The 24,766-nt window shown below is 53.8% G+C and overlaps 1 protein-coding gene across 1 annotated transcript in view; it reads left to right on the top strand.

Moving 5' to 3' along the window:
- The window catches only part of GSG1L (GSG1 like), a 133,578-nt gene that overhangs the window by 92,957 nt on the left and 15,855 nt on the right, over positions 1-24,766 (top strand). Inside the window, exons 3-4 of the mRNA XM_040463628.1 lie at positions 3,323-3,434; positions 14,206-14,373. Of these exons, the coding sequence (XP_040319562.1) occupies positions 3,323-3,434; positions 14,206-14,373 (280 nt within the window). The remainder of the gene's footprint in view (positions 1-3,322; positions 3,435-14,205; positions 14,374-24,766) is intronic.

The raw sequence follows: 24,766 nt of genomic DNA, 5'->3' as shown, positions 1-24,766 counted from the left end.
TTTAGTTAATAATAATGGATCAGTATTGGCTCATCAATTGTAACAAATGTACCACACGAATGCAACGTGTTAATTATACGGGAGATTGTGGCGGTGGTGACTGGGGACACATGGGAACTCTCCATAATTTCCCCTCACTTTTTCTGTGACCCTAAACCTGCTCTAAAAAGTAAAGTCTATTCATTTAAAAAAACAAAAAGGTGTTTGGTACATGGGAAGACAAGAGCAGTAAACTCTTGGGTAGTCTACGTGACAGACAGGATTAGTATCTAGAATACATAAAGAATTCCTACCAACTGATAAGAGAAAATACTTTTTTTTTTTTAAAGAAAAAATTGACAAAGGATACAGACAGGCGCTATACAGACAGAGATAGGCATGGTCAATAAACACGTGAAACACGCCCAAGCTCACCAGTATGAGGGAAATATAAAATTGACAACAATGTTGAGGTGGCATTCTGCATCCCACGATGGGCACAGGTTTTCAGGTTTTGGAATCTCCAGTGTTGGTGAAGGTTTAGGTAAGTACCCCCAGACAGCTGGCAGAAACACATGATGAGGCTACCATGCAGGAGAGCAATTTTCTGACATTGACTCAAATTTAAAACGCATATACTTTGTGACCCAGCAATTCTTATTATTCCATCCGGAGCAGTACTTGCTTGTATCCCCAAAAAGACTTGTAGAAAGGTGTTCATCACGGCATTTCTTGTAGAGCCGAAAACGGGACAAGACCTAGTACCATCCATTGATTGGGTAGATAAAACATGCTACTTCATTATTAAGGAATCGTATGCGTTGGTTCCAAAGAATAAGCTATATCAGTCACGTACGTCTTGGCAAGTTCACCCAGAGTTGTGTCAAGTGACGAAAAAGAAGATATCCATATGGCTCACCGTTCGCCTCCTTTCAACAGACTGGGCCAAGGCAGAGAGGACCAGAGAGGGTGCTGTCGAATGGGTGGGATAGCCCAGGTCAGTTCTGCGCCACCTGCCAGGGCACAACTCAGGATGTGGTCTAGGATGTAGTCGGGCCTGGCAGAGACAGCCTGGGGGAGGAGGGACTTTTAGGAGGCTCCCGAGGAGGCCTCAGCACCTGTCGTGGTGCCTGGATTTCCTCCCTGGGATTTCCTGCCTCAAGGGCTCCCCACCAGCTCTAATCTGCAGTCAGAGAATAGCGAGAAGTGTCTATAAGGGGTTGTCTATGACAACCACAGAGTCCTTTCTCCTTTGGGCCTGGGGTCCAGTGACTGGCGTCAGGCACGAGGTGTGCTGGAGCCTACGGGTGCCCACGGGGCACACCTCTCCTCTGCTCTGCCTTCCGTGACCTCCCATTGGTCGCTTGACATTGGCCGTAGTGGCACCGTGGAACCTGATAGACGCTACAAACCAGGGCTTTTCTTTTGCCTCTGGAGAACCAGTTGCTAACCATTTATCTCCACCCTGTGGGAACACAGGATGGCTTCCTCCCTCCATTCCCCACCCTGGGTCCCAGGACACAGAACCCCACTCCCTCTTTACTTCTGCCTTTGCTGAACCTCCATCTCTCCACTCCTTATCTCCATCTTTTCTCTTGCCTCCTCTTCAAGAAGAGGGGAGAGGGTGGAGAGCCTTGGAGTTGAGGGCATTTGGATATGGGCACCAGTCACAACTATGCCATGGACTCCCTCTGTGACCTTGGACAGACTTTCCCACTCCGGGCTTCTATTTTCTCCCCTGTGGAATGGAATAATCGTATTCAGGGCTACCACATACAGCCTTGTAGGCATGGTTCTGCTTCAACTCTGCTTCAACATAGACTGTATTGTGAATGGGGCCCTATGGAGATGCGCAGTGGGCAACCTGAACAACGGTACGTAGTCCTGATCAAGGTACTTCATGATACTTCAGAGGGTTGTTGTGAAAATTAAGAAGTAATCATACAGAGTGCTTGGCACATAGCAGGTGCACAAACATGATTGTTTTCCTTTATTCTTGTTATCTACCCCTCCCTTTCTCATCAATAGTGTATCACTCTATCTTAAGGTTAGGTTCCTGAGGGCTCCAGATGCCACAGTCCACACAGAGAAATGTCCCCAGATTTATAATAATCCCGGTGACTATAATGATTGCGTGCCACTGAGCACAGACTTGAGGCTGCCTTGCCTCACTTCACTTACTCTTTGCCGTACGTGTCACAATCCTCGTCTTTGGATCCAAGGACTTGAAGCTCAGAGAGTGAGGCTTTGCCCAGTGCTACGTGATGAAAACGTGGTGGAAGAGGATTCCCACTCAGATCCCTTGGAATCCAAGTTCTCCCAGCCAGTGGGCTCAAAGATTTTTGACCATGAGCCACAGAAAAACATTTCATGTTTCAGTCACTGCGCCCATGTACACATGCATAGAACTGAAAAGTTCTCCAAAACAATATTCATTCCTGCTACATTTGATGTATCAGATATTTCTATTCCGTTCCATTCTGTTCCATTCTGTTCCATTCTTCTTCTTCTTTTTTTTTTTTAATGTGGCAGTCAACAGTGGCAATCATTGAAGGTGACTTCATGACCCACTAGTCTAGTGAATCAACACCTGCAGTTTGAAAAATACCCTCTAGGCTGCTTCTCCCAAATGACCTCCTAACGCAAGAATCAGCAAACTATAGCCCACGGGTTAAAATCTGGCTCGGTGCCTGTTTTTGTGAAGTTTTATTGGTACACAGCCATACTCTTCCATTGATACGTTTACTGTCTCTGACTCTTTTGTGCTACGACAGTAGAGACGTAGTTACAACAGGGACTGCGTGGACCACAGAGCCTGAAATATCTACTTACCTGGTACTTAACGGAAAAAGTTCGGGGCTCCCGGGTAGCTCAGTCGGTTAAGCATCTGACTCTTAGTTTTGGCTCAGGTCACGATCTCACGGTTTCGTGAGTTCAAGCCCCGAGTCAGGCTCCCAGATGACAGCGCAGACCCTGCTTGGGATTCTCTCTCTCCCTCTCTCTCTCTCTCTCTCTCTCTCTGCCCGCCCCCCCACTCATGATGTCTCTGTCTCTCACAATAAATAAGTAAACTTAAAATAAAGACAAAGAAAAAGTCTGCCCGTCTGTGCAGATTTGACTCTGTGTCTCCCTTGTTTAATTTCTCCATGCCTTCCCTGTGCCTTCTTGCTCAGACTCAAGCTCCTTGGCTGGCTTAGAAAACACCACCCTCTGGCTTCCCCGCTCTGGTCCTACCAACGGCCCTTCCCCTTCCATGCTGTCCCCCAGCACTGACAGGCCCACAGGACAAAGGTGGACAGAGCTCCACCTTGCTTCCTGACCTCTTGTTCTGCTCCCCCCACAGGCCTCCTGGGAATGGTCGCCCACATGATGTACACACAGGTGTTCCAGGTCACTGTGAGCCTCGGCCCTGAAGACTGGAGACCCCACTCCTGGGACTACGGATGGTCCTTCTGGTAAGTGGCCTTTGACCTTCAGACACCAGAGCCTCCACGCATGCTGGGCCTTTGGCAGCTCGGCCCAGGTGAGGGAGGAAGGGCAGAAGAAGGCAAGGGTAGCCCAGAGTGCACGGGGACTTTGAGACTCTATGGCCCATCCACTACCTGTTTTTATGCGGCCCTCAACTTAAGGATGGTTTTTACATATTCAGATGCTTGAAATCAATCAAAAGGAGAATAACACCTTGTGATGTGTGGAAATCATGTGCTTAAATTTCAGTGTCCATAAATAAAGTTTTATTGGGACAGAGCCACTCTCGTTATTCACGCGTTGTCTTGTGGCCGCCTTCACGCTACAATGGCAGAGCTGGGCGGTTGCAGGCAACAGTCAGTGGCCCACAAAGCCTAAAATGTTCACCGCCCGGCCCTTTACAGAGTAAAGCTTCTGACCCCTGCCACACAGGCTGTTCTGGAAGGTGGGAGGGCCTGGGAGGTCGGATAATTTTTGTATGCAAGAGCAAGACAGAATCAGTAGACTCCCGAGCCAAGTAAACAAGGGGTGTGTGTTAGTTCGGGTGACCCAGAAGTCCAGTTGGGTAACCTGGGGGGCCTCGGGTCAAATCCGTCGTGACCCTCTGCGAATTTAACCCTGTCCCTGGGTGGGCTTTCCTCCTGGTGGTGAGAAACCTCCCTCCTGGTGCCTCTTCCTTCACATACGGGGGAAGGGAGGGTTCCTCTTTCCCCAACGTTGACCGAAGTCCCCGGTCTCCCCCTGATGGGCCCATCAGGGGCCATGGGTCATCTTCTCTCTCCCAAATCATCACCACAGCTGAGGGAGGGCCAGGAACATATTGGTTCTGCTTGCCCACGCTTACCTCTTGGGCGAGGAATGAGCCCAGAACTCTCCGGTGGTGAATGACCGGGATGGGTGCTGGGTGAGCATCTGCCCCAGGCACAGCTGGGTCCAGGTGCTCAGATGATTTATCAGGAGCTCTCTCCACCCCCTTGCCTGTCTCTGTTCCCTTTGTCCTTTGTCTTGTCTTCATTCACAGGCAGCCTTCCCTAAGCAAAGATGGTCACCATGCCCAGCTCTAGGCTTCCATTTTACAAACGTAGCAATACCAGCAGAGAGATGGGGCTTCTTTCCCATATTTCCCGCCCAAATCCTGGTTATGGCTGTCATTGGATTAGCTTAAGTCGTGTGCCCATCCCATGACCAATGATTTCCACCCTGATTGGTCTGGCCTGGGTCACAAGGTCCAGGCGGCGGGATTGGCCCCACCCAATCCCTTGGACAGAGACAGGAGGAGGAGCCTCCCCAGTGGAAAATTAGGGGTGAGGCGGGGTTATCACAAGGAGGAAAGACAACGACCTCAGTTGTCCATTACACGAGGTGTGCAGGCCTGCTTCTGGTGGCCAGGAGCCACTAATCCACTCAGTCACTTTACATGCATTTACCGATTGCTTACTCGGGGACAGAGTAAGCACAGAGCACAGAGGAGGGGTTGCTGACCCAGCTTCGGGCAGGGAGGGTCCTCTGGGGAGAATGCGATCGGGCAAAATGTGGAGAAGGGAATAAGACAATGTGCTGGGCAGAGGGGACAGGAGGTACAGAGACTTGGGAGGATCGTCAGAATGGAGTAGGAATAGGAGTAGGGCTTCAAGTAAGAAGGACCCCCTTCCAGACCACTGGGGACTCTTGCTAATTTCACCCCTTCCCACCCTCTGTTTGGTTTCTGCTTTGCAAAGGCACATGTCTTACAGGGACCTTGACCCTCAGGCTCGCAAGGAAACCAGCTAAGGCTCTGGTGCCCCCTGTTGCCCTACACGTCCCTCCTTCTAGCAGCTGTCGCCTGAGCTCTTGACCTTGGACGGTGGTCACCTGAGCTAGAGAAGGGGGCAAAGGAAAGGAATGAACATTCTTGGGTGTGAGCACGTGTGTGACCGCCTGTGCCACGTATCGAGGCCTGGTATGTCACCATCGCCACGGCGCAGTGCGGTGGAAATTTTGTGGAGGGGAAACTGAGGCACAGGCAAACCTAAGTAACCCGTCCAAGCTCTCTCTGGCCACTGAGCGGCAGGGCTGGGATCTGAACCCGGGCAGTGTGGCCTCAGAGCCCACACTCCTAACCTCTGTATTCTGCCTCTGCGAGAACGGGATGATACGTAGACACTTCGTGGATGTGCGTGGCACGCTGTTTGACACACGGCAAGTGCTCTCAAACACCAGCCCTTCTAAAATTTTTTTTTTTAACATTTACTTATTTTTGAGACAGAGAGAGACAGAGCATGAACAGGGGAGGGGCAGAGAGAGAGGGAGACACAGAATCTGAAACAGGCTCCAGGCTCTGAGCTGTCAGCACAGAGCCCGACACGGGGCTCGAACTCACGGACCACGAGATCGTGACCTGAGCCGAAGTCGGACGCTTAACCGACCGAGCCACCCAGGCGCCCCAAACACCAGCCCTTCTAATGTTACCGATTTCCATATGAAATTTAACACACGCAAACCCCCCCCGTGTTGCTCAGAAAGGTTGGGTCACTCCCCCGGAGTCCCACAGCCTTAAGTAGCAATAGGATTCTAGAAGCCCCTGGCTCTCCGCCCTGGCACTCGGTGTCTCGAACGGGGCCTGCCGGTGTCGGCCATGGGAAGCTTTCCTTCCCTGGAAGCCAGGCCTCCTGCCCTGCTCCTGTTCCCTTGGGGCTGGCCTCATTCTCATCTGACTTATTTAAGGCCGGGGCCCAACGTGCGGTCCCTATTAGGGCTGATCCATTTCTTCTTGTCACCAAGACCTGCAAGATGGATCAGCCCCATTTTTCATCCCTTGCTTTTGGGGCCTCGCCAGGGCTGTGCAGCGTCATTGTGTCATTTCTCTTGTTTAATATGTGTGAGGCCGTTTGTCAAAATTCTGGCCCCAACGCCTCCCCCATCCCCGCCCCAGGCACCAGGCAGGAGAGAAGCTTTGAGGCCAGACAGCGCCAGCCTCTGCCTCCCCACCCAGCAGAGCAAGACAGGCCACGGAGACTTGGGAGGTCGGGGATCAGAGATGCCCAGCTGATGTTGGGCACCGGCTTCTGGGAGGGACACGTGCCCAGGAAGGGGAAGGGTCCACGGTTGAGAGTCAGACGGCCTCGTTCACACCTTGCCGACATGCACTGCTGGGCCGCTGGGGGCAGGCACTGCGGAGGGGTGGTTGAAGGGCGGCCTCTGGGCTCAGACAGCCTGGGAGCAGATCCCCACTTTGACCCTCACCAGCCGTGGACTCGCACCAGGTCCCTCCGCCTCCCCGTGCCTCAGTATCCTCAGCTGTAAAATGGGGAGATGGCCCGAGTCTCTTGGCAAGCAGTCTGTCAGTTTTCTGTGGATTTATAACACATCACCCTAAAACGTAGTGGCTTAAAATAAAAATGTGTTATTGTCTCTTATGGCTTAACGGGTTGACTGGGCTTAGCTGGGTTTTCCTTGCTCGGCGTCTTCCATGACGCTTTGGTGGGATGCTGGCCAGGGCTGGAGTCATCTGGGGCTTGGCTGGGCAGGGGGGCCAAGCTGGCCCCTCCCAGCACTGGCTGTGGGTGCTGGCTGGGGGCTGGGGGCTCAGCTAGGCTGTCAGCAGGACCAGCTTCTCCAGGCCGGTGGCCGGGCCCCTGCGGGGAGCAAGCATTCCGAGAGATCCGAGCAGAAGCTACAAGTTTATTTTATGACCTTGCCTCAGAAGTCACACTGTTGTTTCCGCTGCTTCTGTTGGTCAAGAGCAAGTGATGGGCCAGATTCAAGGAGAAGGGGCCCACACAAAGCATGAACCCCGGGAGGTGAGGCTCCCGGCGGGGGGCATCCTTAGGGAGGGGCTGCAGTGAGGACTATGTGAAATAACACGTGTGAGGTGCTTAACACAGAGGATGTGCTCACGCGTGTTATTATTAAAGGCAAGCAACCCAGCGTCTCAAGTGATTCATCTCTCGAGTCGATAATACTAATGCATGCCTCACAGGGTCTCCATCCGCCCTGGATGCACCGCTCACATTTGCTCCCAGGACTTTAGTGTTCTCTTAGTATCCAGCCCTGGCCGTGACTTCCTGTCACTGCCCAGCTCGCTGCTTTGGCCGTGATAGAGCTTCAGAACCCCATCCTCACCCTGAGCCCAGAGCCCCTCCAGCCCTCCTGCCTGTTTGGTTTTTTTTTTTTTTTTTTTCCAAAAAAACGTCTCCCCTTAGCCCAGGGGCTGAACCCAGCCAGTAGACGTTTTGTATGGCCTGCCAGGATGTTCAATAAAAGTTGTATTTGCTTTTAACAGTCTAAAAAGGTAAACATTTTGTGCAAAACTCCAAGTTTTGGGCTTCTCTTGACCATTAGGGGCTATGTCCTTGCCTAACCGGCATTGCCACATGGCAGCCGGCGGCTGAAGCTGAGGGGTGGCTGCCCCCGTAGATGGGGCCCATGCTGTCCGGTTCACCTCTGTCCCCACCACTCCTTCTCGCCTTATACTTTCCTCGCTTCACCATCCAGCTGAGTCTGCGGGAACGTGAGTTTGTGACCCCCACGTGGAATGTCAGCATGTCCGTTTTCCTGGCGATGGCGGGGAAGGGGAAAGCTAGTCACTCTGTGCTTCTGATTTCAATTTGATCAAAGTGGAGAAAGATAGAAAAAAGGCCCTTCCTACCACAACACACACAGTGGAACCCCAGTCCTGAGCATTTAGTCTGCAGACTGAGGGTAGGAGAGCATCGTGGAGTTGTAGCTTTATAAGAGCTAGAAGCCCAGAGAGGTTAAGCGATTTGGCACAGGTCACACAGCAAGAGAGCAGCAAGCTGGGCCAGGTCCCAGAGGGGTGGTGCCTCTCTGTTTGCTTCTGGGACCCCATCTGTGTGAAGTGTGATGGCCTCGCAGCTACCCTCCTCCCTTCCTCCCCTTGTTCCCTTCCAGTCTCCACAACCCTGTGGAAACAGAAGGCTAGCCTCTTCCCTCTCTCAGGACCCTCGGCTGCCCTGCCCTCTCTGCAGGCCTTAGCTGGCATTTCAGCAGATCGATCCCTTAGGGGTGGGGGGTTCTGCTGCCATGACCATAGAAGAACCTTGGCCCCAAAGGGCCACCAGGGAGGGTGTGTTTGCTGGTGTCCCTGCTGAGAGGCTCTGTGGTCAGCAGGAAGCTCTCACTCTTTCTCATGTCCCCCAAGGCAGGTGGTTCTTGCTTCCTTTTTTTTAACACCAAGGAGGGGAAGGAGAGGTGTGGCCACCCAAGGACACCTGCTGGCCATGGCTGGACTGCCTGGGGCCCCAGAACCTGCCGTCATCAGCTCCTGGTCCCATCAGTTCTGGGGCACTGAGCGTGGCCTGGACCGAGCATTTGGGCACAATGACTCTGTGCCCGTCTGGCCTGAAAGAGAACTAGGGCTGCCCCCCTCAGTGGTCAGTTAACAGTCTTCCCACGGAGGAGGGCCTGGGGGACACTGCAAGGTGGCATCTATGCATCTCTGAATCGGCCCCCAGCATTCCCCTGCCCCTGCCCCCCGCAGCTCCCAGAGGACAGAGTGGTTGACAGTCCCTCTGTCCACCCCATCACCCTCCCCTTTCCTCCCCACAGTGTCCACTCTGCTCTTGGCTCCAAAAACCAGGCCAACCACCCACGTACCTCAGGCAGCAGCCCAGGGGTGCACCAGCTCAGAATTGCAAGCTGCAAACAGCAGGAAGTGTTCCAGTCCCGAGGTTTTCAAACAGTGTCCTGCGTGAGGGCCCAGAGGGGTCTTGGGATGAGGCACGGCAGGGAGGATGAGGCCCTGAGCCCCTCACCCACATTAAAAGCAGGGCAGTATTTTTATAGCTGTTCAATCTCTATTTATTCATTCTGCAAATATTTATTGAGCACCTGCTATGTGCCAGGCACTGTCCTTGGTGCTGAGCATATAGCCGGGAACAAAACAAAGCTCCTGTTTTCATGAAACTGATGTTCTGGGGCGGGAGTGGGGGAGCTACCGCTTCTGGGATGATGGAATAGACATCCTTCTCCCTATTCCTCCTGCTAAGTCCCAGCTAGCACTCCTGGAACATTATACATAAAGCAGCATAAGAGGATGCTAAAAGGTAGACATGAGACAGCAGGCTGGCCAGGGACTGAGAGCATATTGGTGAGTACTTTTTGTCTAGCGCATCCCGATCTACAAATGAAGAAGTCAGCAAGCCAGCAATGCAAAAAGGCGTGCACGTGCACACACACACACACACACACACACACACACCACGGAGTCTACTTTCTATAGCCAAAGACCAGGAAAGGGGCAGCCTACCAAGACAGAAAGTTTAGCAATAACCGTATAGTGATACATAACAGACAAAAAAACAACAACCCCAACAACTGTGGTTTGACCCCCACTCATGCCAAGCTTAGACTCCCCTCACCAGGCTATAAGGAGGCACCTAACTGCGTGCCCCCTCACCTGCTGTGGTGGTGCCAGAGTAGGGAACTGGGACTGTCACTTTGCTGGGAAAGTAACAAGCCCCACCCATCCCCAAGTGGCGGTGGAAATCCCACGGGTAGCCTGGACCTCACTTCCAGCAGGCAGTAACAGGACTGAACGTTTTCTCTCTAAGACTGGGAGCGCCACTCTTCCTCAACATAGTGCTGGAATTTCTTGCTAGTGCAATAAAGCACGAAAAGTAAATAAAAGGCATACAGATTGGAAAGGAAGAAATAAACCAGACTTGTTTGCAGATGACAGGATTGTCTATGTAGAAAAGTCCAAGACATCTACCAAAACATGCCTAGACCTGATGTATAGGTTCAGTAGAGTCTCAGGATATGAGACAAATAATGTAAAAACCTATTATGTTTCCATAAACCGCCATTGAACAGTTGGACAACAAAACTAAAAATACAACACCATTTGCATTCAACACAGTGAACACTTCATCATCAATCTAACAAAACATTTGTAGGCCTTCCATGGTGAAAACCACAAAATGCCAACGAAAGGAATCAGAGAAGATCCAAATAAATGGAGAGAGACAGTGTGTTTGTGGTGAAGACGTCAGTTCTCCTTGAGTTAGTATACAGTTTCATGCAATTCCTGTGAAAATCTCAGCAAGATTTCTTGTAGGTATAGGTAAGATTATTTTAAAATTTATTAGGAAAGGCAAAGGAGCTAGAATAGCCAAAATAAGTTTGAAAAAGAAGGCTAAAAGTAGAAGGCTAAAATTGGGAAGTCTACCCAACTTCAAGACTTAATACATAGTTATGGTAGTCTAGATTGTGTGGTATTGGTGGAGGGGTAGACACACAGAACAATGGTGTGGAATAAGGAACCCAAAAATATGCCTCATTGATATTTGACAAAGATGCATTTCCGTTCCATGGAGGGGGGAGTAGCCTTTTCAACAAATATTGCAGGAGCTACTGGACAGTCATAGGTAAAAAAACAAAACAAAACAAAACAGAACAAAAAAGCACTCGATGCCTTATCTAAAAATTAACTCAGAATGGATCATGGACCTACATATACATTGTGAAATGGTAAAGTTTTTAGAAGAAAAAAATAGAAAATCTTTGAATCTAGACCTAGGCAAAGAGGTCTTAGATTTAATATCGATTGGATCAAAAACATAAAAGGAACATTTGATAAATTGGATTTCAGCAAAATTAAACACTTTTGCTCTGTGACAGACCTTGTTAAGAGGTTGAAAAGACAAGTTGCTGAGGAAGAAAAGACTTGTTAGCCTCCGCTCTGACAAAGGACTCATAGCTAGGATCAATGAAAACACTCAAAACTCAAAAGGAAACAATAACCACAGCAAAACAACTCGATTAAAAAGTGGGCAGGAAGACATGAACAGAGATTTTGCCAAAGAGGATAAACAGATGGCAAGTAAGCAACTGGAAAGATGTTCACCACCATTAGCCATTAGGAAAATGCAAATAGAAACCATGATGAGGTGTTACTACACATCTATCAGAATCGCTAAAATAAAAAAAAAAGTGACAACATGAAATGCTGGTGCAGATGTGGAGAAACTCAGCGATATCAGGGAACAAATGGTTGATACATGCATCAGGGACGACTCTCCAGAGAATCACACCGGGTAAAAAAGCCAATCCCCAAGATACATGCTGTGCATTTCCATTTATATAGCATTCTTAAAATGACAAGATTATAGAAATGAAGAACTGATTACTGGTTGCCAGAGTTTGGGAGGGGAGTGGGTGTGGCTGTAAAATGGCCACAGGAGAGATCATCGCAGTGATGGATGGAAATATTCTGTATCTCGATTGTGTCCATGTCAATATGCTTGTACTATGTTTGCAAGATGTTACCATGAGGGTAACTGGGGAAAGCGTACATGGATGGATCTCTCTGCATGATTTCTTACAACTGCATGTGAATCTATAATTATCTCAAAATAGAAAGTTTCATTTAAAAACAAAGGATAATAAATAATAGGGGGGAAAAGCTACAGGGGAATTACAGGGTGTGGTGAGGGCTGAGGGGACACTGAACAGGGCTATGTGATAGAGAGAGACTCCTCCTCTCGTTGGGTCATCAGAGTTGGTAGTTGACCTGCTCCTAGACAAGACTAGAAATTCACTTTAAAACTAAGCTATGTAGAAGAAGGGAATGTATAAAAAGTAATTGTATAAGAACTTGGGTTGCCAATGACAGAAACCCAATTCAAATTGGCTTAGGGAAAAAAAAAAAAACCTGATAAAGGAATTTGGGCACCCATAACTGAAAAATCCAGGGATAATGGCTTCAGCTCAAGGATCTAGCTCCTTTTCGTGGCTCTGCTTTGAGGCAGCCTCATTAGCAGGTTGCATAGTGGCAAGGCAGGCCCCAGCAGCTCCAGGCTCAAATCCCACCCGTGTGGTACCCCAGGAGAAAGATGAGCCCTGTTTTCCAACAGCTTGAGCAAGAGTCCTGGGATCGGGTGTCACATGCCCATCCTTGAACCAATATCTGTGGCCAGAGGGAAGTGATGCTCTCATTGGCCAGGTGTTGGCCATGTGATCACGCCTAAAGGTGTTGGGGCGGGGGTGGGGGGGGTGGTGAGGCCAGCTCCATACAAACCACATGACCTGAGAAGAGGGAGCACTGGTCCCTTAACAGAATGGTTGCTGGTCAGGCAAAACTAACCTATGTATCCTTGTGGAATCCCAGAAAAACCTGTTTCTTCATTTGCCATCATCATGCTTTTAATTTCCACCTGTCTAAACACGTACCGCACATTGAACTAGTCTTGAGTTTCATTGCTCAGAGGAGAGAGTATCTGATTGGACCAACTTCCCAGATGTTCAGCCCTCATCCAGTCATCTATGAACAGGGGGGCGGGGTCACCTACTGGACTCTTTGATGGACAAGGCCGTTCTAAGAGGGGCCAAGTGGACCCCATGCGTGTCTATTACAGCTACTCAGAGTTTCTGGGAGATCAAAATTAGGTCATTATCATGAAAGAATCCATTAATGGTTTTGGTGATAAGGTTCAGGTGATGATAGGGGATCCTTGGGAGAAAGGCTGAATCCGCATACTTCCCCTTGCTTTTCTTCTGGATGGCCAGGGGCTGACAAAGAGGGGAGCAGTGGGTGTGGGAGATGGGCTGCACTGACCTTGAGGAATGCATGGTGGTCACGTTGAGAGACCCAATGGGTGGCGGGCAAAAGGGGAGACGGGATGCTCTGAGACAGGGCAGCAAAGCTGAGCCCTTGATCTGGAGGAAACCAGTCATCAGGGCAGAGACTGGGGAGCAGGGACCGGGAGGCCTGACCGGTAGAACCAGGCTGGTACCCACTCCTGGTCAGAAGTAGGTGGGAGACCATTTCTAGAACGGACACTGGGTCAGAGACGCAGCAGCCTGGACAGCTGGTCTCCTACCCCGTGCGGCCCTTCCCTGCTTTCCAGTTGTCGGTAGGACAGATTCTCCAGCCCCGGCTGGCTCAGCATACACATCAGGTGCGTGTGGCCAAGAGTCCGCAGCTGTGCTTGGAGGAAGTGGACAACAGAAAGCCACACGGGTCGTTATAACTTAATCTCTCAGGGGGAGAGTTTGGAGATGAAGTCAGATAGAAGTGGGTGGGTAGTAAGAAGGTTGAAAATAGCAATGGTAGTAATGACCGCAAGCTGTTCTTGAGTGCCCGCTGTATGCGCCAGGCACTGTTCTAAGACGTTTTGAATGGCTCATTTCCTTTAACCCTTGCAACCATGCTGTGAAGTGGTGCTGTGGATGTGTCCGTTGAAGTGATATGAGGAATAAGAGGCAGAGGGGTTAAGCATCTTGCCCAAAGCATGCATGAACAGAGGTAATTTAACCCCCATGGAACCCAGCTTTTCGGGTGTCTACCCCCATTTCCTTTTCTATCATCAACTTCACCTAATCACGCTCTCCCTCACTCCAGCATCCCCAACCTCCTGCAGACCAGAGACTGTTCTCTACTGCCTCATGCCTCCACACCTTTGCGCACTCCCTTCCCTCTTCCTGGGATGCCCTTCCCTCTGGCAAAGGCTCACTCATCCTCCAAGACCCTGGGCAACACAGGCATCACTGTGTTCTGGTGACCTTCCCGGAGGCTGGCCCCCTTGGATAGAAGGCCTCGCCCTTTTCTTGCCTCCCAGTGATGAACTCTGTCATGTCTGCATCCGTGCACAGACTGTGAGCGGGGCAGGGACCAAATCCTGTTCTGCTCTACGGCAGCACCTGCTCAGGTCTGGCTCAGAGGAGGCAGCTGTGCAGGAGGAGCGCTGGTCTGGTGGGTGGGGTTTCCTGTCCCCAGCCCACCCTCACCATGGCACCTCTCTCCTCGTCTGTTGGCAGCCTGGCGTGGGGGTCCTTTACCTGCTGCATGGCAGCCTCCGTCACCACACTCAACTCCTACACCAAGACGGTCATTGAGTTCCGGCACAAGCGCAAGGTCTTTGAGCAGGGCCACCGGGAGGAGCCAACCTTCATAGACCCTGAGGCCATCAAGTACTTCCGGGAGAGGTCAGTACACATGGGGTTGCCTCTGGCCACCATTGGGAAGCCAAAGCCTGGGGCTCAGCCTCAGTGGCCACAGGGCTCCAGTCAAAAACTGGAGTGAGTGATCTGACAGAAGCATCCCTGGGCGGTTGTGGGGTAGAAGGGACGGTCTGGGTGAGGCAGAGTTTGGACCCCATTGCGTTGGAATTTCTGGGACATTTTGATGTTTTGTTGGACGTGAGGTTGCCTTGTGCTCAGAACCCAAGAAACTAAGAAGAAGAAAACTGAGTCTGAGAGTTTGCCATTTAGCCCATGCTTCTTAGAACCAAGATAAGGGTGCACAGGGAATGAACCCAGGTCCCCTTCTTGGGCTCTGTCACAGCATTGGGTGAAAAGAGGACCCAGCAGTGGGGTTGTTTGTTGATGGCTGCTAGAGGAGGAGTCTCCTCAAGGTCAGGGACTGACCACCAGGCATCTGATCACCTGAGTCCTCAGAGTCCAGTTGGGAATAGAGGAAGTAACAATAAATGGTGAGTGTTTGAATGGATGGATGAATGGATGGATGGTTGAGTGTATGTATGGTGGGTGGGTGGATGGACGGATGGATGGATGGACGGATGGATGGGTGGGTGGATGGATGGATGGGTGGATGGGTGGATGGGTGGATGGGTAGTTGGGTGTATGTATGTTTTGTTGGGTGGGTGGGTGGATGGATGGATGGGTGGGTGGGTGGGTGGGTGGGTGGATGTGTTGTTGGGTGTATGTATGTATGGTGGGTGGGTGGGTGGTGGGTGGGTGGATGGATGGGTGGTTGGGTGTATGTATGTTTTGTTGAGTGGGTGGGTGGGTGGATGGATGGATGGGTGGATGGGTGGATAGGTGGATGGGTGGGTGGGTGGGTGGTTGGGTGTATGTATGTATGGTGAGTGGGTGGGTGGGTGGATGGATGGATGGACGGACGGGTGGACGGGTGGGTGGGTGGGTGGATGGATGGATGCATGCATGGATGCATGAATGGATGGATGGATGGTGGATAATGAATGAGTGGAAGGTAGGCTAACTTTCTAGTTAGCATATTTCCTGGGACCACCTCCTTAATAAACTACCTGTCAAATCCTTATCACAGGGTCTGCTTTTAGGAGAGCTGACTGGATGTGTAATAATGCCTCTCAGTGGCAGGGAACTGAAGGGTTGTCCGGCGTGATGACAGAGTCTGGGGAGGAAAAGGGGGAAGGAGGCTGCGGGGCTGGGCAGCATCGAGGAGCTGGACTCTCTGCGGGGTATTAGAAGGGCTTCAAGCCTAGGAGTCGCATGTAGAGGCACACACGGACCTGTCTCTCCTGTGCCACGTGGGTGTCCCTTCTGTCCCTTGAAGCACTGCAAGCTCACCCCCTTGGGGCCCTTCGCACTTGCTACGCCCTTGCTTAGAAGACTCAGCTGGCTGGGTCACTCAGGCCTCGGCTTGAATGCCGCCTGCTCAGAGAGGCCTTCCTTAATCACTCGGTCTAAATTTGCCCCACACACTCTGTTCTAGTCGCTGTTGTTTTCGGGGCACCTACACAATCTGACCTTATTCTGTTTGTCTGTTGGATAGTTTGCAGGCTGTGAGCTCCACGGCAGAAGGCCTTCGCTGTCATATTCCCCACTGTATTCCGAGCACCTACAACTAGGCCAGGCCCCCTAGTAGGTGTTTATTAAATTGGTTTTTTCTTGGGGTCATAAACTGAATTCTTCTCTTGGGAGACCTCAGGCCTGGCTGTGCCTCACGCTCATTCAGCTCAAGCTTTATGATCATCAGGCGGATTTAGCTTCCCAGCACCCCCACGCCAAAGTCCCAGGTCAGGGGTCCAGTCCTGGGGCGGCTCAGCTGGGGCCAGGACGGGGGTCAGACTAACCAGGCATACAGGGCCGCCTTGCCCCCGGGCGTGGACAGAGCACACTCATTAGGAAGGTGGCGGTGACTGGCGTCTCACGGGACCCCCAGTAGGAGCTCAGGATGCGTTTATAGCAGCCATACAGCCCGATGTCTGAGACCGTCCCATTAACACTGCACCAGCTGCCGCCTCGGCCGTGGAAGAGCCCGGGGCACCCACGGCCAGCCCTGTTTTGCTGAGACGGAAGACAGTACCCCATCAGCAAGAAGTTGCCGTTTGCCAGTGCCCTGGTTGGAACGGTCCCTAACAGCTCAGGCCCCAGCAATGTGGGGGCAGATGAATGGGACCCAGCATATGTGCAGAATATCACTTTACGCGTTCATAACTTGAACATTATGCAGAGGTTCATCAAATTTTATTTCCCTTCCTCTCTGAGGAGAGCATTTCAGCTTAGCTGGGCTGTTCTAATTTTTTTTTTTTTTTTTTTTTTTTTTTTGTGCCTTCCCCACTCAGAGCTCAGAGCACATGGATAGATCTCTGCACAGGTGGCTGCAAGTTGCCCAGCAGCAGCGGGGCTGACCTTCTGCAGTGGCCAGTGTCCTCAGAACTGCAGCCAGGGACAGGAGGGGGGAGGTCCCGGGGGCCCACCGTGCCTTTGCGTCCTCCTCCTTGGGGCTGGGGGGTGCTGTGGAAGGAGCAAGGGGTGGAAGGAAGACTCGATCTGCGTGCAGGCATGTTCCAGTCCTGTGGCTTCGCTGCTGTGTGACTTCGGGTAAGGCACTGAGCCTGTCTGGGCCAGTGTCCTCCGACCCCAAGTGGGAGAGCCCTGAGCGGTCAGCAGCCTGGGAAGTCACACTATGATACCCCAGGTGATGTGCTGGGTACGTTTTGTGTTTAGGCATCCATTTCGTCTGCTACTCATGTGAAACGTAAAGCTTGGTAATGATGAGTTTAGGATGATCGGCCTAGGAGACGGCATTTCAGATACTGGGAATCTAATAACCGTATGAATAACCACAGCAGACGTATGGTGCATGGCCTGTGCCAAACACTCTTCTGTCTGCTCTAGATTGTGGCCTCAGTGAATTCCACAGCCCCTGTGTGAGGTGGTAGGTACTATTGTGTCCCCATTTTATAGATGCAGAATCAAGGCACAGAGAGGTAAAGTGACTTGTCTAAGGTCACACAGCTGGTAAGTGCTAGAGCTGGGATTTGAAGCAGGCCACGGTCAGTCTCGTGAGGTGTGGCCTCTCAGCACTGGTCAGAAGCCTCTGCTTGACACTGAGGTGGGAGCTGGGTTTGCAGGGGTGAATGAGGGGAGTCTGCTGAGGGTCACAGGGTGAGAGTGGGGCTGGTGCCCTGGGAGAGGGTGCAGGGTCTCCCAGCCATCCCTGCCATTCCTGTCTGGGGGAGAGGCATTTGTGGATCCCCCCTTCCTCCAGGCCTCTCCTGCTGTACCCTGGACTGAGGACAATTTTAGAGGTTTTGAAATGCAGTGGGATGTGGAAGAAAGGTGTGTGTGTGTGTGTGTGTGTGTGTGTGTGCGCGCGTGCACACACGTGTGCACATGTGCACACACATGCGGAGCAGAGCAGAGACTGGGGAGCCTCCCCCTGAGTCTGAACAGCCTCTCCTGCTCAGAGAAATGTCTGGAATTAAGCTCTCCCAGTCACCCTGCCTCCCATCCCCGAGGAGGGCGTCTTAATGGGGCCTCCTGAGGGGAGGGTCGGAAGCTGTTGAACGAAAGGTAAATATTTGCAGGCCCGGCTTTCTTGAATGCTTAATGTTGAGATCTGCTTTAACGACGCGTGGAGGAGAGCCAGACCTGTTGGATTGGACTCCAGGAGGAATTTAGCTGCACTGAACAGACATCCCGCCTCCCTGGGGAAAGCCGCGGGGGTGGGAGAAAGTTCCGGGGCTTCCGGAGGGAGGACAGCTCCTGCTCCTCTGCTGGGGCCCTTCACCTTGCTCTGTGGCATGGCCCTCTCTGAACGTGTTGATTCCCTTACTGCCTCCTCCGTCCGTGCCTGCCTCCTTCCCGTGTGCATGATGCTGCCAGAGAAAGCCGGGAATGGTCTCTCTGGTTTCCACTGGGTCCTGGCGCCTGGAACCTCAGGGGGCCCAATAAGGTATCTGACCGACCCTCCCTAATAATTACGTTGCCGATCACAATGCAGGATTGTACTTCCTGTTGCGGGCGCTGTTCCTGGGCCTGGCCTGCACGTCCTCGTCGAACCCGGGCTGCACTCATTAAGAAATCCACCAGGGTGGAAATTGACGCCGCAGTTTACTGGCTGTGGGTCCGTCCCCAGCTGTGGGTCACCTCGCCTCCTGGAGCCTCAGTTTTCCTGGCTGGAAGATGGGCTGACACCTTCTTCGCGCTTTTGAAGATTACGTGAGATGATGCAGCGGAGCATCTGTAACTAAACCAGGGCCCCCCTTTCCCCAGCCACACCCCTGCCAGAAACCTCCCTATACAGGGCAAGTAAGACACGCTCCCTGCCCGAGAAAGGGGCACAGCACGTGCTGTGCTCTTGGCGGCCGCTGGAGAACTCAGCAGAAAGACGTGCTTTGTTTGGCCCCCCGGGGTGGTTTCCACATTTTTCGATTTTGGCTGAGTTGTAAAAATCAGGAGAGTTCACGTTAAAACATCCAGGCGTTTGCTTCTCACGAGAAAGCGGAGGGTCTGGCCTCGCTGGGCCCCTGTTCTTGCGTGGTGTCTGTGGGCTGGAGGGAGGAGCAGGTGCCCCCGGGGAGTCCTCCGGGCTCTCCATCACCCGCCTTGCCCCTGCCTCGGCGTCTAGTGAGCACCGCAAGCATGGGGTCTCTTGGAGGTGACGGCAGGCCGAGGGCCTGGGCCCATCCCCGGGAGCTAGAAGATAGAAGGGCTTTCAGAGATGAGACCCTTGAGCCAAGTTTTGAAAGGCACGTGCAGCGCTCAGCGGCCAGAGGGCGGTGGGTGAGAGAAGGCGTTCAGGCTCAGGCAGCAGCATGAGCAAAAGCTGGCGATGGGGTGGGGGTGGGGGGGCCACACAAACGTATTTAGGAAAAGCTGAGCAGTTTGGTTGACTTAGGAGTGGGAGTTGGACCTGGATCCCCGATCTCTCTCCTCCTCCCACAGTGCGGGGGCGACGGTGTGGCCTGGGAGCCCTCCCCAGGCCTGCTTCCTGGGGCCCAGCCCTCGCTGGTCCCTGGAGGCAGACACGGAGCAGCTAGATGCCAAGCGGGGGGTGGGGGGGGGGGGGGGGGGGGGGGGGGGAGGGGGCCCGGGATGAACGACTCCCACACCGTGGAGGGGCTGAGCCCCATTTTGCCCATCCCCCTGCCCGGTGCAGAGGGGGCTCTCTGCTTTCTGCTCTCCCGTCTGTTGTCGGGAAGCTCTCGGAAAGGTCTGTGTCCACTTCGTCATCTCTCTCTCACCGCACAGCCCCCTGCAGTCTGCCCTTTGCCCCCTCACCCCCACCCCAAACAGCTCCCGGGGGCCCTGACGCTCAGCACGCACCCTCCTCCCTCGGCCCCACCCACTCCCCCCCCCCCGCCCCCGTTCTGTTAAATGGCAATGCTCCCAGGGCTCCTTCTAGGCCCTCTTCTGTCCTCAGTTGACGTGAGCCTCAGTGGCCGCACATGTGCCAGGACTCCCACACTCTTAGTCAACCCCAGACCGCCTCACTCCACATCCATCTGCCTCTTTGTTGCTGCTACTTCGGATTCTCAAAAGCACCTAAAATCAGCAGGGCCAGGACCGACTCACGATGGTCTCCTCCAAACCCAGTCTTTTTGCCGCATCTCTCTGCCTCCTGGTCCGGCGTATTGGAGCCAGACCCCTGCGGGCCCTGCGTGGTCTTCCTGCATCTGGCTTCACCCCTGCCGTCAGCCCACCCCCTCCCCTTCTCTGCACTCCTAGCTTCACTGAGGACCCTGGTCCCCTTCCCCTGTGTGCAGCACCCCCTGGGCCCTCGCAGTCCCCCAGCCACATGGTTCCCCTGCCTGCAGGTAGCTGCCGGACTGCCGTCCCCTCTGCCCGGAGTGCCCCCCACTCTGCTCTGTCGAGGTCCAGCCTTCAGGTGGTGCCTCCAGCCTTGACCCTGAGCTGCACAAACCCCCATCTGTCCTGTAACAGCCCCGTGAACCGTCGTCCCCCGCTGCACTCAGTTCTAAGCCCACAGGTACTCAGCAAGGTCCACGGGGCAGGGACGCCTGTCCGCTCACCTGTTTTACCCCCCACCAGTCTGATGGGTAGAGCGTGCGGTTTCCCACTGTTTCCCTGGCTGAGCTGAACAGCACCCCGCCTCAGGTGTGCCCACCGCCCTGTAGGCCGACGGAGGGGCTTAGAGGGCACCACAGGGCCCCCGGAGCCCCCAAGAGGCCGTTGAAGGTGAGGTGGGGGTTCCACTTTGTGCTAGTGATTATTCGTTTTTTTTTCCTAAGTCGCAATTTCTCACCCATGTGGTTCTGAAAATAATCTCAAGGCGCTCTTCTCTAGAGGTCTCACTTAAAACCCTAGTATCGGAGAGACTGGAGAGAAAAAAAAATTGCCAGCTGCACGTAACCATCAGGGAAGGCATTGGCTACGTGGATATTTATCTTTTCCGTTACTTTCCAAGTGTTTCTTTCGCATCATGATGATACCACTCACGAGATGGGAAGAGCAAAAAAAAGGCATCATTTGGAAAAGCTCATTTATTTCCCCCTATTTTGGAATGGCACTTTTGATAAGACGTTGTGGAATCTTAATTTCCTATTTGTGGTCATCGGTTTGCCGACGTTTCTTGTAATTCCAGCCTTTTATTCCAGTGCACATGGATCATTTCAGAATCACGGTGTCCTTTGTCCTCTGCGACTGTCCCCCGATATTTAGCCTCTGAGACCCATTCAGGCACGACATCCTCTCACCCGGCTGTTTCCGCGGCCAGCAGTGCGCCTTGCGCTTCCTCACTCTTTGTTGGGGTCCTTTGAAATCACCGTGTATTCTGGAGAGGAGCGTGACGCCCAGAAATGGGAGGTGGCCCCGTGGACACTGCGGGACCCCCGCCTGGCTCCACGATTAGGCCGCCGGCCGCCGGTGAGTGAAAAGAAAGCTAAGCGCACAGATGGGCCCTTGAAGTGGAAAGCGATCGAAGGGGAGAGGGGAGCACATCTGGAAGGAACGGCCGCTCCCTGAACTCCCACGTGTTCTGCTAAATAACAGCCAGCTGGAGGGGACATGAGAAGCGGGAGGGAGCTGGCTAGGCTCCCCCCTCAGCCCCCGGCGCCCTCCTGCCCCACCGGCACTGCTCCCAGCTCTTCGGTGATGCCCATGTGTAGCCAGGACTATGGGGGGGACCCTGGAGGCCTGGTCCGCTGGGCCGCAGCCTAGGATGCAGAGGGCGACCGGGACGAAGCTTAGCGGAGCCCCACACGCGCCCAAAGCCAAGGGTCTGGCGACTGGCTCCTCAGATGTGATCCCAGGCCAACGGCGTCAGCCTCGCCTGGGAACCTGCTAGAATGCGGCATCTCAGGCCCCGCCCCAGACCTGCCGAACCCTAATGTGCGTTTTAACCAGCCGCTCCGGTGACTGGTGAGCACTACTAAGTCCAGGAAACACGGGGGCCGGAGCACAGAGCAGAGGCGGCCCGTGTGTGACTCAGGAGGGGGACGTGGCCAGCGGGTTAAGGAAGGCCCCGCACCCCAGCAGCACTCAGAGTGCGGCCCCGAACCAGTGCCCATTTGCAGACATCCACAGTGACGTGAGGACAGGAGTTGAGGTCCAAGTTTGGAGGCTCTGGCAGAAAGTGGAGGTTGCCGGGGGCCTGGGTGGCTCAGTCGGTTGAGCATCCGACTCTTGATTCCGGCTCAGGTCACGATCCCGGCGTCGTGGAATCAAGCCCTGAGTCCAGCTCCACGCTGACGGCACAAAGCCTGCTTGGGATTTTCTCTCCGTCTCCCTCTGCCCCTGCCCCCTGCTCGAGCATGCACAAGCTCTCTCAACAGCAGGCAGGAAGGCAGGAAGGCAGGAAGGAAGGAAGGGGCTGCTGGGACACCCGAGCTTGCTCTTCGTATGTGGTTTTCCCATTTCATTTTCTAGTAACTCATTTTTATTGTATTTTATTTCAAAAAATTGGTCCAAGGTCGATTGAAGATTGAGGGGGAAACGTACGTACCAGTTCATACCTGGAAGTGGCTGGTGGCTCAGAAAACAGAAGCCAACCCCGGGCACGGCGAGAGAGGGGCCGGCTTTGAGGATGGCACAACAAGGTCACAGGGGAGGGAGGATATTCTGGAAGGGCTGTGCTGGAGAGGCCCTGGGGCTCCTGTCACAGCAGAGGGAAGGCCTGGCAGAGCCCCTGGCTGTGGCGACTTGACCTGCTGTGGCCACGTTTGGCCCTGGAATTAGGCGGGCAGGTACTGGGGGACTCCTGAGGAGGCGGGACATCGGCCTCACTTGCCTGTAGGACCTCGCAACGCAGGTGGGGCAGGTACCACCCGGCGGGGCAGGGCGGGGTGGGGCGGGGTGGGGCGGGGGGGGGGGGGGGTGCGGCTGAGAATCCCTGCAGGACACAGAGAAACACTCAAGATACGAGGACCGATAAACCTGAGTTCACGCGCAGTCCTGTCACTAGCCAGCCGCGGGGCTGGAGCCGATGTGCTCCGTGGTCAGTGACGTCACACGGATCCCTTCAGATCAGCCACGCCGGAGTAGTCACCAATGCCGCAAAGCAGGGCTCTTGCCCTCTGTCGGAGAGCCAGGGTAAACCTGCGCCAGCACACCGCTACACTTGGGGCAAGTCCCTAGCCTATCCTGCCTTTAGTGTTCACGTCTGTAAAATGGGCATGATGCTAATGGCGGTGGTGGTGGTGACTTTGGTAGGGATGCAGGTTTGCGTGGGTGCGCACAGACCCCAAATAGTGGGGACTGAGACAATTTACGAGTTTCTTCCTCTCGCGCTTGAAAGTCGGAGCAGGTACCGCGGTTCCTGTCACCCTTCCCCGGGGCTCATTCACTGGGCACCAGCCACAGCATCGACTCACTGTGAGTTTCTGGTCTGACTCTCCTTGTCCCCACTTTGGGAAGACTCTGTCTCTTCTGGGGCGGAAGGCTCCTCTCCTCCTCTTCACCCTCCTCCCCTCCTGCTCCCCCTCCTCCTCCTCCTCTTCCTCCCCTTTCTAGTCCCCCTCCTCCTCCTCCCCCTCTTCCTCCTCCTCCTCCTCCTCCTCCTCCTCCTCCTCCTCCTGTGGGTGCCCTCTGCTCTGAATCCAGACATACCTGATGCCTTGAAGCCTTTTCCCTGCTTTTTCCAAAACACCCCTTTCCTGTGGCAGCACGTGGCTCAGGTCTGACTGATGGCATGGAAGGAGGGAAGGGGTGTGTGGCTCCTTTTGAGGGGCGAGGATTGGTGAGCATGTTAAAATACCATCCTTCCACGTCAGGGGCTATGAGGTGAAGTCACAGAGGGACAGGCCATAAAGGCCCCGGGGGATGAGGGCGCTGGCGACCATCGTAATAACGGTATCGGGAAGAACTCTACACAGCGCTTTACATGGAATCCTTCGGCTAATCCCGAAGCCGCCTCGAGAGGTAACCTTCTTCTGCCCATTGACCAGAGGAGGAAATCAAGACTCACAGGCGATCGGGACATGTCCAGACTCAAGTAGCTCACAGAAGAGACGCCCAGCACCCGCAGAGGGAAGCGCATGGGGGGGGGGGGGGGGTTCGCTGCCCCTCCCCCCACCCGCCGCCCGCCCTTCTGAGCACTGCTTCGGTCCCAGCACCCCCCACTTCCCCATCAAGGCCCTTACTGGGATTTGTGGGTAATTTCTCACACTACCGTTTAAAAAAGAAAAAAAGCCTGTCTTCAGAAAGCACATCGTATTTCCTCCAGGACATCACAGGTCAGGTCGAATGTAATTGTCACCTGGTGCCGTTAGCCATTGTTTCTCCCCTTTCCGCACGGTGGAAAGTTCTCTCCTTTCCACTCAGCACCTTGGATGCTCCCCACGTGGGCTGATCTCAGCCTCGGGCCGTCTGCGCGCCTCCTCTCTCCCTTCCTTCCCGGCTAACCAAACGCTTGGCTAGACCCTGAGGCCTCCGAGTGGGGAATGAGCGAGACGGCATCCTCTTCTCTCGGACTCCAAAGCGTACCGGGGAAGAACGATTAAGCAGGTTTGCGAGCAGTGGTGGTGAACCTGTCTGGCGTCCTCACTGCGTCAGGTGCCAGGCTCCGGGCTCCGCACTCGCCAGCGGGGCGGTGTGCTTGTCCTTACCGTCATGCTTACCGCTGTGTGCCCGTTGCCACATAGAAACCGCTAGACCACGGGATCCAGGTGAGCCGCACAAGGCCACGCTGCCTGCTAAAAGGGCTGCCGTCGGCCGCGATCCCTCCTCGCCGCAGGGCGCAGGGCTCGGTCGTGCCCCAAGCATCCCCTCGTCCTCACGTGTTTCCTGCTGGGAAGCACTGGGGGGCTATGGGAGGGCCATCAGCCCGTGCCGTGACTGCTGCCACGCCGTAGCCCCTCACGGGGGCCCGCAGATCTGTTACTTGCATGGACGACTCGGGTAGAGAGGG

The sequence above is a fragment of the Herpailurus yagouaroundi genome, unplaced genomic scaffold (genome assembly GCF_014898765.1).
Source record: "Herpailurus yagouaroundi ecotype Mexico unplaced genomic scaffold, PumYag 410, whole genome shotgun sequence".
NCBI lineage: Eukaryota > Metazoa > Chordata > Mammalia > Carnivora > Felidae > Herpailurus > Herpailurus yagouaroundi.
This window is presented reverse-complemented; position numbering and strand designations above follow the sequence as displayed.